Raw genomic sequence first — 18,511 nt, forward strand, 5'->3', positions numbered from 1 at the left:
CCTCTTAGTTAGTGTTGCGAAATCTGTTTATGTTGTCCTAGTAAGGCTACCATGGGGGCAGCCACTAGAGGTCACTAGAATACTGGTGTGTGTATATGTTTTTCAGAAATTGATGTAGCCACGTACACTGCTGCTACAATTCAATAAAAGCGGTTCATGCTTGAGAACCCTGCGTCTTATTGCCTCCGATCATGACAGTATCTGCTTCTTCTTCTTTTAACTGCAGTCAGATGCTGCTTCGTTTATGGGTGTCAGTCATATTTTGCAACGCACTCACACTCTCCTCCTCACTGCTGTCTACCATCGCATTCACTTACTGAGGGGTAGTGATGTGAGGAGCGATCCTGAAATATCTATATTTCCATTACCAGCCTTTCATGTTGCAGGATCAATTCCCATATGAAAATATCAATATCCAATTTGATTAAACTTTTTAATTTGTAACTTTTTTATTTTTAATTGTAAATATGACATACAGACAAAAGCAAACTCGCCAGTTAGCAGGATAGTCAGCAATACACTATTAATAGGAACTACAATCGCCTCTCATTTATGTGTGTACTATGCTCTGCAAGAGTGCGAGCCAATGAGAAATCCGAGGCACAAAACATTAGACCACAAAACACGCAATCTTGACTTTGTTCACAGATCATAACTGAGTTTACGTTCAGCATATAGACAGTATGTTGTGTGCGATGTATTTGGGAAGACGGTTAAATACTGTGGAAACACAACACACTTGTGGTCACTTTATATCACATATATCAGTATATTGACAGGATAGACCGCTACTCCTTCACGTCCTTTCAAGAGTTCTGCCCCTCGCGCTGGAAGATTTCTGGGGTGCTGGGAATACCAAATGGTAGCCTGCTGAAGTAGTATCTGTCAAATGGGGTTATAAAAGTTGTCAGTTTGGTGCTGTCCATATAAAGTGGTATTGGCCAGAACCTGCTTGCAGCATCTAACAGAAAAAATACTTTGGCACCTGCAAGTTTAGGCAAAATGTCATCAAAAGTTGGTAAAACATATTTTTCTTTTTATGGTGCCTTATTCAGCTCTTACAAATCAACACGGATTCTGATCTGTTTCTTGTTTCCAACAGAAATTTATCGGAGCACATCACTCAGTTGGCTCTGGAATTGGTTGAATCACACCACAGTTTGCCAAATGATCCAGTTCTTTCTTCACTTTTGGTAACATGGATACTGACATTATCCTTGCAGTCATCACACTGTAAGGAAGTGCACGCTCTCGGAGTGTGATCCTGATGGGTTTGATTTCAACCTCCCCTCACAGATTTGTTCTGAAGCTCCTATTTCTTCCATGAGTTTTATCAGGCCCATGGTAGCTGCAACATTGTGACTTGAGAGGTGAATGCCTTGTGAAGCTTTATTCATGTTGACTTTAAACCTCATTCTTTTCTCCTTCCTCATTGTGGTGGCTATAAAATAAACTACCTACACAGTTCAGTTTGCTTCCAGGGCTGTATAACTGCTTCACTGGTTTTTTATTTCTTAGTTTTGGCTTACAGGCAAGTTTATCAGATGCTGTCTGTTGGTATAACACTATCAATCTCTGAGTCAATCTTAAAGATTATTTGAGAACCTTGTATTAGTAGTTTTACAGTCCATCCCTTTGTAGAATCTTCCACATCTGTGATTCCTCGTAGAAAGTAGGTCGCATTACTTTCACTTTCTTGTGTGGTGCAAACACTTTATTGACCACACGGGAGCGACTAGCAAACGTGAAATGGCCCAGCTTTTTACAGCTACCACGTTTCACATTTCTGCCCTGACGTTTATCGTTCTTTGGATGTACTCAACTATATCTTGTACATTTGTGACATTTATTCACATTTTGGTACTGTTTCACTTTGACTCCTGTGTTCTGTGCTTTGTTTGCATGGCTTTTACTGTGCTTCTGCTTGTCCCTGTGTAGCTGGGTTTTGTAAGCAACTTAACTTAGGTTTGCACAAGCACTAGCCCCTCGCTGTCTCACAAGCTCCACTGTTTTATTGAGGGTTAAATCAGGCATCTTTTTCAGCTTGTCTGATATCTTTTTGTTGAGTATTCCAATGACCAATCATTCAAGGGTATTTTCTTCTTTAACACAGCCAAAATTACAGGTGTCTGCTAACACATGGGGTGTTCTTATGTATTTCTCTGTGGTTTCCCCCAACCTTTGAGTGTGCTGATGAAAACAAGCTCTTTCATGTATTGTGTTCACTTTGGGGATGAAATAGTTGTCTCATGCTCACCTTCATCTTCCCCTTCTTCAAATGTGAGGGTCTTTAACACTTGCTCTGCTTCTTTCCCAAGTGAATATAGCAGTGTAGCGACCCGGACATCGCCTTCCACTAGGCTGAGCTTCGTAGCAACACAGGCCACTGCTTCAGCCTTGAGAAATCAAAGGCTTCGGCAGATGGGAATTTCACCATCTTCAGATGTCCTCTGACATCATGTAGTGTTATGCTGAGTCAAGGATATGATATACAGTACTGTGCAAAAGTTTTAGGCAGGTGTGGAAAAAAGTCTGTAAACAAAGAATGCTTTCAGAAATATAAATCATTGTTTATTGGCCCCAAATGTGTTCTGCAGCAGGACAACGGCCCCAAACATACATCCAAAATCATTAAGAACTATCTTCAGCTTAAAGAAGAACAAGTAGTAGTGGAAGTGATGGTATGGCCCCCACAGAGCCCTGATCTCAACATCATCTAGTGTGTTTGGGATTACATGAAGAGACAGAAGGATTAGTTCTCCAGCTGAGTTCCTTAAAATATGTGTGCAAGTGTACCTAGAAGAGCTGATGCTGTGCTGAAGGCAAAGGGTGGTCACACCAAATATTGATTTGATTTAGATTTCTCTTGTGTTCATGTGTGGTGAACACAAATGTGCTACCACATTTTGGGAAATTTTATTATTTTTAAGAAAAACATATGTCAGCAATTAAGACAATTATTATTTTACATTCATTACGTGTAGTCCATAACAATTGAGGAGAGTAAAAGTGAGAAATAATAAGCGGAACTGTTGACACTGTAGTCGTTCGCCCGCGGTTGCCTAGAGCGGACCAACTTCCTGTCCTCTCAGATGCAATTCGGGAAAAGACACGAGTGCTCCTGTGATTCTTTCTCTGAGACTCTACCTTTATTTTTACAGGTCAGTATCGTCTTAAAAATACAGTGTATGAGGGTTTTGTGCCTTGTTCTACTTCGGTGTTTACTGAGAGTTATGTTGACACCGCCGATGTAACCTTAAGTGGGGTTTAGTTGAAAATTACTGAAGCGCGGCACCGCAGCGGTGGTAAAGCCGAGCCGCGCAGCCCCAAGTCTCGCGAGAGTTACCGCGAGTTATCGCGAGAGTTACCGCGAGAGTTACCGCGAGAGTTCGCCAGCCCGCGGGATGTATTTAAACTTGGTAAACTCCATTTAACAAGCAAATATGTGTGTGTGGTGCTCCAATTTAACTGTAAAGGCCCTGACATCAGATTATTCGAGATTAAAATATCTTATATATACTTTATGGTTCAAGTGATGTGGAAATGTTAAGAATAAGCTAAGAATGAATGTACATTTATGTTGTTACATTGCAAAGTAATACATCCAGGTGTGTTTTGTCTAATCTAGTAAGATTTATGCACTTATATCAGATTTGTGGATAAGCTATTTTGAGTTTGCCCTATATGTGAGAAAGAGCAATAAGACGTTTAAGGCATTATATGCTATCTGCACTGCTGATGTAAATGAGTGAAGGAATAGTGAGGTTAACAGTGTAAACTGGAGAAATGTAATGACCATAGATGCATATATTTGCCAAATGCCTTTTATTTACCTTTTACAGTTATTGAGCATATCTGACAAGTGAAAGCACTGGATGTAAATTATATTTGTTGATCTGAAATAAGAGATGCAATTCGGGAAAAGACACGAGTGCTCCTGTGATTCTTTCTCTGAGACTCTACCTTTATTTTTACAGATTTGTATTCTTTTTGTTATTGTGGTCTTCACATCTGGGACCCGTAACACATGCAATGCATTTTGTTGATTGATAAAAATAAATGATTAACACTTCAATTTTTGAAAGCATTCTTTGTTTACAGCATTTTTTCGACACTTGGCTAAAACTTTTGCACAGCACCGTAAATCTGGTTTAGTTGAAGCTTCCTTTGATGTCATCATAACACCTTACATTACATATGCATATGATCAACCTATCTCTCTAAGTCATCCAAGATGCTGCAGCAAGAGTACTGACAGGGACTAGAAAGAGAGCATATTTCTCCTGTATTGGCTTCCCTTCATTGGCTCCCTGTTAAATCCAAAAATTAATTCAAAAGCCTGCACCTCACATACAAGGTCTTAAATAATCAGGCCCCATCTTATCTACGAAGGACCAATTAAATGTCAGGGGTAGACATTTGTTCAAGACACAAGTAAGAGAAATGAGACAACTGCAGACCGACTCAGAGTGTAATTAGAAAACGTGCGCACGGGTGAATGTCTCTCTGAGAAGACACACACACCGAGCACAGGCTCACTTGCTTTATTTATAAGGCAAAAATGGGTTACATAGTACTTCCTCTTTTTAACAGTCAGGGAAGAGGTTAAACATTAAATCAGCTTATCTGATCTTTCACACACTGGGATTAAAAATACAGAAGTATATCATGCTTTATCTGACATCACAGACATTATAGGAAAGAATGCATCATTATATCATGCTGTCAAACATCTGTCAAACATTTCAGACACTTAAGTAAGGAATGTATTATGTTCTCTTTAACAATAAACTTGATTAGGTAATTCTTCAACAATAGGCTTGGTTATGTGAAAATATATGAACACACAAAATATAAGGCATACTTGGTTAGAATATAAGGCTTACTTGATTATATTGTATTATAGAGATTTGGTTATACTGTATAATGTAGAAAATCTCTTAACACCTATAGTACAACTCTAGCACTTTGTTCTCGCACATCAGACATACTTGCTGTTCCTAGAGTATTTAAAAGTAGAATGGGATGCAGGTCCTTCAGTTTTCAGGCCAGCTTCTATGGAACCAGCTTCTAGTTTGGATTTGGGAGACAGACACTATCTTTACTTTTAAGATTAGGCTTAAAACTTTCCTTTTTGCTCAATCATATAGTTAGGGCTGGATCAGGTGACCCTGAATCCTCCCTTAGTAATGCTGCAACAGGTGTAGGCTGCTGGGGATTCCCATGATGCATTGAGCATTTCTTCTTCAGTCACCTTTCTTACTCACTATGTGCTAATAAACCTCTGCATTTAATCATATGTTATTAATTTCTGGCTCTCTTCCACGGCATGTCTTTTATCCTGTCTTCCTTCTCTCACCCAACCAGTCACAGCAGATGGCCGCCCCTCTCTGAGCCTGGTTCTGCTGGAGATTTTTTCCCGTTAAAAGGGAGTTTTTCCTTCCCACTGACCCCTTATGAGTCATGCTCATAAGGGGTCATATGATTGTTGGGTTTTTTCTCTCTATGTATTATTGTAGGGTCTGCCTTATAGTTTAAAGCGCCTTAAGGCGACTGTTGTTGTGATTTGGCGCCTGTATAAATAAAACTGAACTGAACTTAATATAAGAATTATGTATGTTGTCTCACTTCAACATCCCTGGTATATCCGTCACTTACAAGAACATCACTTACATCATATGTTTGGTTTGAATTAATGATCCAGGATCTATTACCTGACTGCTTCATGGATTGTTATTAATATTTTAGGGGGAGCAGCAAATAAATGTAGTCTGATCAGTGCCGCTATTAAATCAACTCTCATTTCATCCCTTTAAAAAATGTGAAAACACACTGGTTTCAGCAGCGTTAGTCATATTTCCTGCAGTAGACTCACACAAGTCTGCTCTCTCAAAGCTAAATGTGAGCTCATATGTTGTGGTGACAGTCATAAATCAGTGATATCATAATACTTTAGTATTGCATAGAACTGAATGGAACTGCATAGTATACATCACATATCAGATGACTAACACTGGGTTACACTGTCAGAAATTATTAGTAGTAGTTTTTAAAAAGATGTTCGAACAGCAGGAACGAAACCTGAACAGCAGAAAAAGAATCAGATCATGTGGAAATATTGTATTATTAAAGTTTTACAGAATAACAGATGAACAGGCTTATTATTTAGCTCTGGTCTGTTGTGGATTCTATTATGACATATATATCACTAGACATGTAATCATAGTTACTCTCATAAAATGTGTGTAATCATATATACTCATGTATACTGTGTGTCATGGTCCGCGGCCCGGCGTCCGGGGTGCTGATGGGATGCCCACGCCCACGGGCGTGGCTGCTAACCCCACACCTGCATCCCATCCCAGGCGATCACCAGGTGGACTATTTAATCCTGCCCTACCTGCTGCTCCACGCCAGTCCGTAGTCGTCTCTCAGCGATCACAACTCGGCGTTTTTTGTGAGCCACCTGCCTGTCCACCTGCCCGCCTGAGATTTGGATCACGATCAGCCCCGCCGCCTCGACCCCTTTTGGAGCCCCCCCTCTGGTTCACTCTGCCCAGCTATCACCGTAAGATGCATACTCCCCCTTCCCTTGTATGCTGCCATTTTTCCGCACCCCAGTAATCTTGTTTCTCCTTTTTTTTTTTTTGCAGCCTCCCACAGCCCTGCTCTCGGCGTTCCCTGCGCGACTCACCTCCCCGGTCCTTCGGTGTTTTCTTGTTCCACACGTTGTTTTTTCCGGCTACCCTCACGGGACACCTTTAGTTATAATAAAATTTGGTTTCTTTATTCTCTCCTACCCTGGTGTGTGAGTTCTGCTTCTGGGTCCAGCTTGCGCACGGAACTTTGGTTCATGACACTGTGCATACTCACAATAAAGTGTTTATAGTGGAGTCACTGTGTTAACCCTTGTATGGTGTTCGGGTCTGTGAGACCCGTGTTCAGTTTTTTTCAAAAGAAAAATTAAACAATTAATTATTTTTTCACGTGTAAATGTGTTGTGTCTTTCCACTCACTCCACTTGATTATAACTGATTTATTTATAACATTTTATATAAAAGAAAAACGAGAAGCACATTAATTCATAAATGTGATCTAACAAAGGTAAAGGGAAAAAATTAACCATGTTTGCTGTTCATATGTCTTGTAATTGGGATGAAGTAAACATCTGTTGAGTAATTTAACATAAAATTGTTTGATAGTGTTAATTTGGAAAGCCAAAACTCTAGCGGGTCCACCAGACCCATGAACACTGGCTGAGTAACAAAAATACGAACACCACACAAGGGTTAAGCATTTAACTTGCATGCTCACATCACATGGCCCATTTATTTAGGTTAAATATATCTACCATTATATTAAGAAAATTTTTTGCTATTTGTTCTCTGAACACATGCAGATTAATACTGTTTAAAATTGTAACAATGAGGATCAGTAAGAAACCTTTGATAGTGTTATGGCCAACTGTTACTGGTCCAACAAAAGGTTAATTCAGCTTGACACTGCTAAAGTATGCACATAGGACCCTGTAAAGGCTGTAAAGCAAATGACTGTGGCCCTTTCTGGGGCTGTAAGATAAAAGCGTATGGCCCCTTAAACGGGTGCAAGACAAAAGCATACAGCTCTGTGAATGACTGTAAAGCCAAAGCAGGCAACTCTTTAAATGACTGTAAAGCAGAAGTACAGCCCTTTCAATATCTCTATAAGTAAATAACTTGGCCTTTGCAGGGCATGCACCTGGGACTCTGGTTCTCGTCTCAAACACCAGAAGGCGAAGAAGTAAACCCTTACTCAGCATGGGTAGCACTTTATGTCTGGCATGCGCACCCAACAAAATTGTTGAATGGATTTACTGATTAACAGCCTTTCTGCAGACTTTTAGACTCACTTTGGCCATAAAACTGACAAAAGAACCCAATGCAATGATGGCTGAAATGCTGGTTTGCAAGAAGTTATGGTGTAGGGTTGTTTATATCATAAGTGGAAGATGAAAAGAAAAACAAAGTATGAAAGGGTACCCAATGATGGGAGGGGGGAATCACTATCCCTATATAACATGAGTCTGATATGCATTGAGTAGCTTTTCTCTGCTGCTTCTTTCCTGTCTGTCTTTTGTGTGTGTTTTCTTTTTGTGTTTTAAGGCTCTGCACCCCAGAGTTGCTTCACTTTTCGTTTGCTTGCTTTTTATGTGTTATTTCTGCTTTTAAATGTACTGTTCTGCTGTTCATATGACAATGTTTAATAAACTCTGTTCTAAGAATTCTACTCTTTTCCAGAGAATCATTATGAGTCTGGAGGAAGCTTGACCTCCACAGCGTTGGTGGGATAAGGTTATCGTATTGGCTTCAAAATTTGTGACCTGACAGATCCTTCAATGTGTCAGAACATTAAACTCCTCCGGACCAGAAACCAGTGCCTATTGAAAAATCATATCTCTTGAAAACAGCATCACCATCCCTGTAAGATCCCTCAGTCTGCAGATGACAGGAAACAGTTTTAGGTTGAAGTGTCAAATCTTTTTTAGCTCACAGGCTACAAACAGCCAGTCAACAAGTTCAATCTGGAAATGTTCACCTGAGCCACAACCAAGATTTTTAAAAAGCTGAAACCAGGAGCCCAAAGTAAAAGACACGCCTTTATTTATCTTCCTTGAAATAGTAGAAAGTCTTATTTAAAGATCAGTCATGTCACAAAACAGATGAAGGACAACCTGAGATGAACCGGATGAACAGTATATCTTAGTTTTTACACATCTTAGTGTGCTGCCATTACATGTTCATTACAGTTTAAAACGACAGTATTTTTATGTCGTGATTCAGACTGCTCATTGAGATCTCGATATATCAGAATCTTTCCAAACATTTTCACTCTAAAAGGAATAGTGATCAATTTTATTGAAAATTGGATGAATTACAGAATGCCACGCCATGCAGCTTTCTCTGCTGAGCATCAGTGAGACAATTTTCAAGCATTTTCATAGTTCTATCAGCTTTGTGGTGGGAGTGTGGACAGACTGATGGTGCAGTGGACTCAGCGCAGTGCCAGGAGGCTGGCAGAGCAACCAGGGCTGTTTGGTTCGTCTTGTACTTGCTAGTTCAGTAGCCAGCTGGGACCGAAGGGAGGGCTGTGCCAGAAATAAGTCAGCTAGAAAGCTGCACAAAGCAACCTGAACAAGAGAATGCTGTAAATAAATGTCATGAGCCCTGTAACAATGTGTATGTGTCGGGGACTTTGTGTCACAATGGTGCCTAAAACTGAGTTGTAGGATGACAGATCCATGACCAGTGCAGCCAGTAGGAGTACTGGACGATGCTGGTGGAGCTAGCCGCCATGCTCCGGGAGCTGGGGGTGGTGCATCAAGATCAGTTCAACTGGCTATGGGACCAGGCTGAGCACCAGATAAGCTGCTTCACTCAGCTACAGTGGTGATGATGCTTCACCGGATGGATGCTTCTGCTGTTGGGGCTAGCCTAGGCAACCGACCTCAATCTGCCCAAAGTGGTGATGGCCCATCTTGAGGATGTCAACCAGGCAATAATGGACCACCCGGACCTTGTGCTCAAGGACTAATGCTGACGCTTCCAGGGGGTTGGATGGGGTTGGAGGATAACCACATTACATGCGCCAGGTGGTTGAGTGATGCAGTGGCCAGATGGCTACAGTCACACAAAGTGGAAGGGCTTCTGAATCTGATTTTCTTTAAGTGGTTTGTGGGGGGCTCCCAGCAGGGACGCAACAGTGGGTCCGCTGCCACCAGTCAGTGAGCCTTGATGTTGCTGTGCCACAGGCTGAGAAACACCCATCAGCTTGGCCGACCCATCAGTCGGTTCTGGCCTTGAGGAGGCTGCTCCTGCTCCACAGGCTGGCAACAGCAAGCCTTTAATAGGTGTCCTGTGTCACCAGCCCCCTTTTGGTTACTTTGACTTCAAGGGAAATTATTTCATGTCACTACAACAATTCAAACATCAACCTTGATTTTAGCCTAAACAGTGCTGCATAAAAAGCAATCTTGTTCATATAAATGTCACATAAAAAGTTGGGTGATCAGATATGAACATGTACATGGACCCCCCAATGTTCAGGAAGCTACACTCTGTGAGCAATCAGCTGCGGCCAACTTCCCAAAAGAGAGTAACATTTCTTAGCACTTCACAGAGTTTTATATGAGAGCGTGCATCTATTTGACTGGTTAAAACTGGTGGAGAGAAGCTGCTTGTATTGCAGGAATTGCTAAAAAGTGGTCATGACTGATATCAGGTGCCAGTTATCGTGTCTGCAACTGGCCATCTAACATTCTTTTAAATTTATGTGTGCACGTTTCTAAGTAGTGCAGGTGATTGAAGCAAAAATTAACAATCAGGATATTTGTCTTTAAACACTGAAAGAAGAGAAAAGGAGAGTTTGAGAGAAAGACAGATTGGACTTTTTGGGTAAACAGTATAAGCAGTTTAACAAAAAAATGAAATACAGGTCAGGTTATTACAGTGGGGCAAAAAAGTATTTAGTCAGCCACTGATTGTGCAAGTTCCCCCACCTAAAATGATGACAGAGGTCAGTAATTTGCACCAGAGGTACACTTCAACTGTGAGAGACAGAATGTGAAAAAAAAATCCATGAATCCACATGGTAGGATTTGTAAAGAATTTATTCGTAAATCAGGGTGGAAAATAAGTATTTGGTCAATAACAAAAATACAACTCAATACTTTGTAACATAACCTTTGTTGGCAATAACAGAGGTCAAACGTTTACTATAGGTCTTTACCAGGTTTGCACACACAGTAGCTGGTATTTTGGCCCATTCCTCCATGCAGATCTTCTCGAGAGCAGTGATGTTTTGGGGCTGTCGCCGAGCAACACAGACTTTCAACTCCCGCCACAGATTTTCTATGGGGTTGAGGTCTGGAGACTGGCTAGGCCACTCCAGGACTTTCAAATGCTTCTTACGGAGCCACGCCTTTGTTGCCTGGGCGGTGTGTTTTGGATCATTGTCATGTTGGAAGACCCAGCCTCGTTTCATCTTCAAAGTTCTCACTGATGGAAGGAGGTTTTGGCTCAAAATCTCACGATACATGGCCCCATTCATTCTGTCCTTAACACGGATCAGTCGTCCTGTCCCCTTGGCAGAAAAACAGCCCCATAGCATGATGTTTCCACCCCCATGCTTCACAGTAGGTATGGTGTTCTTGGGATGCAACTCAGTATTCTTCTTCCTCCAAACACGACGAGTTGAGTTTATACCAAAAAGTTCTACTTTGGTTTCATCTGACCACATGACATTCTCCCAATCCTCTGCTGTATCATCCATGTGCTCTCTGGCAAACTTCAGACGGGCCTGGACATGCACTGGCTTCAGCAACGGAACACGTCTGGCACTGCGGGATTTGATTCCCTGCCGTTGTAGTGTGTTACTGATGGTGACCTTTGTTACTTTGGTCCCAGCTCTCTGCAGGTCATTCACCAGGTCCCCCCATGTGGTTCTGGGATCTTTGCTCACCGTTCTCATGATCATTTTGACCCCACGGGATGAGATCTTGCGTGGAGCCCCAGATCGAGGGAGATTATCAGTGGTCTTGTATGTCTTCCATTTTCTGATGATTGCTCCCACAGTTGATTTTTTCACACCAAGCTGCTTGCCTATTGTAGATTCACTCTTCCCAGTCTGGTGCAGGTCTACAATACTTTTCCTGGTGTCCTTCAAAAGCTCTTTGGTCTTGGCCATGGCGGAGTTTGGAGTCTGACTGTTTGAGGCTGTGGACAGGTGTCTTTTATACAGATGATGAGTTCAAACAGGTGCCATTCATACAGGTAACGAGTGGGGGACAGAAAAGCTTCTTACAGAAGACGTTACAGGTCTGTGAGAGCCAGAGATTTTCCATGTTTGAGGTGACCAAATACTTATTTTCCACCCTGATTTACAAATAAATTCTTTACAAATCCTACCATGTGGATTCATGGATTTTTTTTTCACATTCTGTCTCTCACAGTTGAAGTGTACCTCTGGTGCAAATTACTGACCTCTGTCATCATTTTAAGTGGGGGAACTTGCACAATTGGTGGCTGACTAAATACTTTTTTGCCCCACTGTAGCTTGTTCTGCAAAGTCTAACCATATAACCTGGTCTCCAACAGCAGGTGCAGTTTGCGCAGCTCTGTTTTTAGGACTTCTTCTCTATGTTGGCTTAAATGATGAGATTAACCTGATTTTGATCTGATTTCCTCATGGAGAAAGATCGGACTGACTGATTGACAGGACAGATGATCAGAGGTGCAGAGTTATCATCATCATTAACACCAGGACAGAAGAATGGGTAGAGTTTCCCGGTGAAGGAGCAGCCAGTAAAGGAATAGATAAGAGCTGCATGATCTGCATCAAAAAAGGAGACCAGACCCTCCTCATAATCCACAAACACCCCGACCTTGTCAGGATAAGACTGAAGAGGGAGACGGACTTCAGGATCCTCAAAAGCTACACAAATGTTTTCATATACTCCTACAGTCCAGTAACCTTTCTCAGGACTCGGTGTGATTTTTTTCTTCCTGTTGACTGACTCTGTGACCACTCCTAAAGCCCATTCGGTCTTCCCTTTAACCAGAACTTCAAAGTAAAATCTGCCTGAAGAGAAACTCTGCTTTCCGGAAACAACAATCTCTTCAGAAAATCTCTCTGGGTTGTCTGGACATTTCTTCTTATCACCACAGTGTACTTGTTTTCCATCATCAGACAGGATGAGTTTAGGATGTGCTGTATCAGGATCAAGAGTCACATCCACTGCATACTGCTGGACCCTCTTCAGCTCAGCCTCAAACAGCTTCTTCATGTCTTTACTGAATATCTCTTTCAGCTGATCCACAGCTCCCACCACAGTCCCCTCATATAATGGTGGATGGATACTGACCTCTGTCCAGTCCTTGGTGGTTGGAACAGCTTTCAGGGATGAGAAGCTTTGGAGGAGGTGGAGGTGATCTTTAGCGCGTGAAAGCTGGCCCACCTCAGAGCTTCTCTTCATCAGCTCAGAGATTTCTTGTTCCAGATCTGTGATGAAACCTTCAGCCTGTTTGTCTGTTGTTTCCTGTTTGTCTTCAATCTCCTTTATCAGTTCATTCAGGCATCTGGCAACAGACTCCTTCAGAGCAGTGAAGACCCGAACACCTTCTGCTTTCTCTCTGTCTGCAGCATCTTTACTCATCTTCACTGACTCTTTGATCTCCTGAATCTTCAGCCATGTCTTCTGGATCATCTGTTCAATTTCAGCCTCAGTCTTCCCCAGTTCTGACTTCGGTCCTTCATATTCTTCTCTCAGAGGAAGAAACTCATGAGTCTTGTGGTCAACAACAAAGCAGAGCATGCAGACACATGTCTGATCGGTCTTGTTTTTCAGGTTCTCCTCAGGATCAGAATCAGCTGATGTTGTTTTAGACTTGAAGCAGCCAGGTGAGGCTGCAGGTGAGTCTGACAGTAGGAGGCAAGACACACCAAGCAGGACTTCAGGGCCTTCAGTTTGGTTGCAGTGCAGATGTCACAGGGAACTTCTCCTGGTTTGGCAGCTTGTTGCTCTGAGCTGCTGCTGCTGACTTTCTGCTGCGCTTCATGTCTGAACTGAGCCAGTGTTGGGGAGTAATGGAATACATGTACCGGTGTTATGTATTTAAAATACAAAATATGAGTAACTGTATTCTGTCATTAGGGGGTCCTCTTGGGGGGATACTCCCACAGGGCTTAAATCTGGGACTCACCATTTGATTCAAGTTTAGAGGTTTGTTTTTTTCTTTTTTACTGTTTAAAAAACTGGACTGGATTGGATTGTTTTTTTGTGTTTTGTGATTGTGTTGTGTTTAACTACCCCTGTTATTTCATAGTGGTCTATCAACCATTATATATAACCTTATCTCCCTGGTTAGGTCAGTTTAGTTTGTTTGGGCAGTCATTTGGGATGTGGAGTCCTCATTTTGTTTGCCTGAATTCAGTCTGGTTTCTTTGACCTCTTTTTTTAGATTGACATTTATTATTTTGGTGAATGTAATTTTTAGGATTAAATAAAGGAAACCCCTCTTTTCATAATAATTCCTGGGACTGATCCTGCTTTTCAACTAAGTCCGTCACAGCAATCTGGACACACCCATGAAACCTGTAAATTAAATTCCTGGGTTTAATAGTTTTCACTTTTTGAAGACTTTGTATCTAAAACAGATAAAGGCCCTGTTGCAAATTTAAAAAAAAGGGGCAAGATTAAAGGTACAAGGTGACTTGGCTCTTGCATTGAGTTAAGTTCAAAAACTGTAGTATCTGTTTCTGTACAGAGCTCTGGTTAGGAGGAAAATTCCAACCCTTGGAAAATTGAAATACTCAACTGTTGCCCATCTCGAAGAGCAGGATGTTACATCCTGCGGTGTCTTTGTATGCAAGGTAGCTATAATGGTCATGATGTATTGCACTTGAATAAGCACAAACTTTAATTAACATGAAATGCTCAGCTCCTATCACATACAACAATAGTTTCCTGTTGACCAAGAGGGGATTGCCAGGCTAAGACTGGACATGTGCTCTCTCAGGTATGCTTCAGAAACGGCTCTCTCGATATTAATTTAAAATATTTATATGCATATCCTCACTGTTGCATATATTTTCAGATCATCTTTACCAGCTCTGCTGTGTTGAGAGAAGCTCTGGTGCAGAAACTGATGAGTGGGTAAGATAATGAAATCCAGACCTAAGACTGAAGCACAGAATTCTGAGGTAACTGAACATTTACACATCTTTAGTTGGTTCATTAAACAAACTGACTTTAAATGAATGACTGACAACATTAAATGTTTCTCTCTTCAGATTGAATGCATCTGCTGTGGAAAGTCCCACACAAGACCCACACAGTGTGCATGGACTTCTCTATCCGGTCTTTAATTCTGATGTTATTAGCCATGTCTGGGCCCAAACTCTGCTGCAGGTCCCTAAGTCAAATGATCACTTCAGCATTACTGAGAGTTGAAAAACCGTCTAAATTCTTTCATCTGTAATAAAATGATCACTGTGGCTGCTCTACCAGGTGTAACAATTAAATTTAACATCCAGGCATCCATGAAAATAGAATTTATGACATTTAACCGAGTTAGAAGTTAGCAGGGAGTTAGCTCGCTTGCTTCCCTCTAAATATAATATACCATGTTCAGAATGAGGGATTTAAGAAACAAATTAAGACATACAGCTCTGCTATCACTTCCAACATAAATGAAGACAGGAAAGTAAACAGCAGTGACGTTTGTAGGGTTACTGAAGTTGGGCTAGCTGGTATATTATGTGCTAAGTGATCGCTAGCGCGACAAAGCTATGTTAGCATAACATAAACAGTAAAGCTGGAGGACGAACGCTAACAAACGGAGGACTTTTTTCCACTCGATAAAAGTTTATGTGAGGGTTCCCAATGGTTAGGGACAAATGCAATCGCATGGCAGGATGCTGTAAACGGACCAATCATCAGTCAGAAGAACCACCGAGATAATCCATCCACAATATGAGGTTAGTTATTAATATACTGCTGCATGGGCTGGGCTGTAGTTACATCGTAAGGATTTAAAAACTGAGCTTTAAAGTGATTAGCGGTAATAAAAACCGAGAGAAGCTGAGAGTGACCACTGGCTGTTTTTAGGGGCTTGTTGAGATTAAATAGAACTAGATAAAAAGCATTAAAACATGTTAAAAACACTACAGCCTTATTAAATGCAGACTACTTTGGGCCCGGAAGCAGGATTCATCACGTCATCACTTAAAGACCGGATTGCAGAAGGCGATTAACTATGACACATTTTAAATAAACAGAAATAAATGATTCATGCTTAATGACTGATTTTAGTCTTGATAATTCAATGTACTGGCATTGAATATTTAAACATGTTTGTGGGTTGATTTGAATGCTTCAGGTGTGAGTGCAGCCACTCAGCCTCCACTCAATGTGCTGACAGAGCCAGGTGCAGATGTGTCACAAGTTACTCTGCTTGTAGGCTATGACACATGGCCACAGGCGGCACTAGTGGACTGGACTCACTTTGAGTGCAGACACTGTAAAGTCCATGCTTTAGTCCGCAGGCAACAATGCTGAAATCAGATCAGAGTAATAAAATTTTAGAAGAATAATGATGAAGACAGCAAGATTCTCGATAACCTAAACTGACAGACTGTATTTGAACCACACAAATGTCACAGATATATCCAGTGTTTGTTTCCTGGTTTGTCTGAAAAGCATATCTGTTTGACCAACACCAATTATTCTAAAATGCCAGATAATCTGAAAATGTGGTGACATGAAGTTATTTGCTCATGATTATGTTTTTGTGGCGTGACTTTTGACATTAATATGCTTCCACACAGGGACGGTCCTAGCCTGTTTGGTGCCCTGGGTGAACACTCCCTCTGGTGCGTCCCCCACCTCCCCCTCACACACACACACACACACACACACACACACACACACACACACACACACACACACATATAAAACATATTAAGGATTGCGCATTAACATATTTTATTGTGATAACTGTTGTCGGAACTATACTGAATTTAAACAGATAAACAAACACACACACACAGAAAGAGAGTATGCATAGTATGCAAACGGCTAACAAACAGCCATTATAATTCGTAAAGGAGACAAATCAGTAATACACCTCTTCCAATTAATGTCTAATTAATATTGTGCTGAACACTGTCTGCCCACTGTCTATTATCATGGCTTTGACCTTTCCTTGTCCATCTTCCATTGGTGTTAGTTTTGCACTCCAATATCTGATTGACTGATTGACAGAACAGGTGATGATCAATTATCATGGTCATCATCATCATCCTCATCACCATCACCATCACCTATCATCACAGGACAGATGATCAGAGGTGCAGAGTTTTTACCATCATCATCAACATTCCAGGGACAGAAGAATGGGTAGAGTTTCCCGGTGAAGGAGCAGCCAGTAAAGGAGTAGATAAGAGCTGCATCATCTACATCATGAAAGGAGACCAGACCCTCCTCATAATCCACAAACACCCCCACCTTCTCAGGATCTGACTGAAGGGAGAGACAGACTGGAAGACCCTCCAGAGCTATATAATTATTTTTATATACTCCTACAATCCAGTAACCTTTCGTTCGGTTCAGTTCAACCGTGAATTTTTCCTTCCTGTTGACTGACTCTGTGACCACTCCTAACATCAATTTGGTCTTGTATTTTACTTGAACTTCAAAGTAAAATCTGCCTGATGACAAACTCTGCTTTCCTAAAACAATGAGAAATTCAGAAAATCTCTCTGGGTTGTCTGGAAGATCATTCTCCTCTTCACCACAGTGTACTTGTTTCCCATCATCAGACAGGATGAGTTTAGGATGTGCTGTATCAGGATCAAGAGTCACATCCACTGCATACTGCTGGACCCTCTTCAACTCAGCTTCAAACAACTTCTTCATTTCTTTATTGAGTGTCTCCTTCAGTTGACTAACAGCTCTCACCCCAGCTCTCACCACAGTCCCCTCATATGATGGTGGATGGATACTGACCTCTGTCCAGTCCTTGGTGGTTGGAGCAGCTTTCAGGGATGAGAAGCTTTGGAGGAGATGGAGGTGATCTTTAGAGCGTGAGAGCTGCTCCACCTCAGAGCTTCTCTTCATCAACTCAGAAATTTCCTGTTCCAGATCTGTGATGAAACCTTCAGCCTGTTTCTTTGTTGATTCTTGTTTGTCTTCGATCTCCTTTATGAACTCATTCATACGTTTGTCAACAGACTCCTTCAGAGCAGTGATGACCTGAACACCTTCTGCTTTCTTTCTGTCTGCAGCATCTTTACTCATCTTCACTGACTTTTTGATCTTTCGAATCTTAAGTAGTCTCTTTATGATCATCTGTTGAATTTCAGCTTCAGTCTTGACCAGCTCTGCCTTCTTTACTTCATATTCTTCTCTCAGAGGAACAAACTCATGAGTCTTGTGGTCAAAAACACAGCAGAGCATGCAGACACATGTCTGATCGGTCTTACAGAACAGCTCCAGAGGTTTATCATGCTTCATACACATCCTGCTTTCCAGGTTCTCCTCAGGATCAATCAGCTGATGTCTTTTCAAACCTTTCATTGTCAGATGAGGCTCCAGGTGAGTCTGACAGTAGGAGGCCAGACACACCAGGCAGGACTTCAGAGCCTTCAGTTTGGTTCCAGTGCAGATGTCACAGGGAACTTCTCCTGGTTTGGCAGCTTGTTGCTCTGAGCTGCTGCTGCTGACTTTCTGCTGAGCTTCATGTCTGAACTGAGAAACCATGTCAGATATGAAAGTGTTGATGTGCAGCTCAGGTCTGGTCTGAAAGACCTTTTTACACAAAGGACACTGACACCTGTCACTGATATCCCAGTGTTGACTGATGCAGCTTTTGCAGAAGTTGTGTCCACATGGTGTGGAGACTGGATCAGTGAAGACATCCAGACAGATGGAGCACAGAAACCGATCTTTCGATAGAAGACAGCTGGCAGCAGACAT

At 41.6% G+C, this 18,511-nt stretch overlaps 1 protein-coding gene, 1 long non-coding RNA gene and 1 pseudogene across 2 annotated transcripts; 1 reads left to right on the top strand and 2 right to left on the bottom strand.

The window, feature by feature from the left end:
* The first annotated feature begins 2,891 nt into the window (after positions 1 to 2,891).
* Positions 2,892 to 6,980, top strand: LOC147301726 (uncharacterized). Its single transcript, XR_015127231.1, has 2 exons — positions 2,892 to 6,568; positions 6,654 to 6,980. It is a non-coding gene; the product is annotated as an uncharacterized LOC147301726 (long non-coding RNA).
* Positions 6,981 to 10,371: 3,391 nt separating this feature from the next.
* LOC147301727 (pyrin-like) lies at positions 10,372 to 16,066 on the bottom strand (annotated as a pseudogene).
* Positions 16,067 to 16,810: 744 nt separating this feature from the next.
* Positions 16,811 to 18,511, bottom strand: LOC147301728 (E3 ubiquitin-protein ligase TRIM21-like). Its single transcript, XM_086282845.1, has one exon. It carries the CDS (start codon positions 18,509 to 18,511, stop codon positions 16,811 to 16,813), a length of 1,701 nt encoding a protein of 566 aa, XP_086138971.1.

This window comes from Aulonocara sp. 'chitande type north' Nkhata Bay, linkage group LG23 (genome assembly GCF_057382095.1).
Source record: "Aulonocara sp. 'chitande type north' Nkhata Bay isolate Kocher_YH1m ecotype deep benthic linkage group LG23, A_spYH_male_GT1.1, whole genome shotgun sequence".
NCBI lineage: Eukaryota > Metazoa > Chordata > Actinopteri > Cichliformes > Cichlidae > Aulonocara > Aulonocara sp. 'chitande type north' Nkhata Bay.

Excerpts from the sequence above, each read along its gene's own strand:
- LOC147301728 (XM_086282845.1), bottom strand. The coding sequence starts at position 18,511 with ATGTCTGCTGCCAGCTGTCTTCTATCGAAAGATCGGTTTCTGTGCTCC.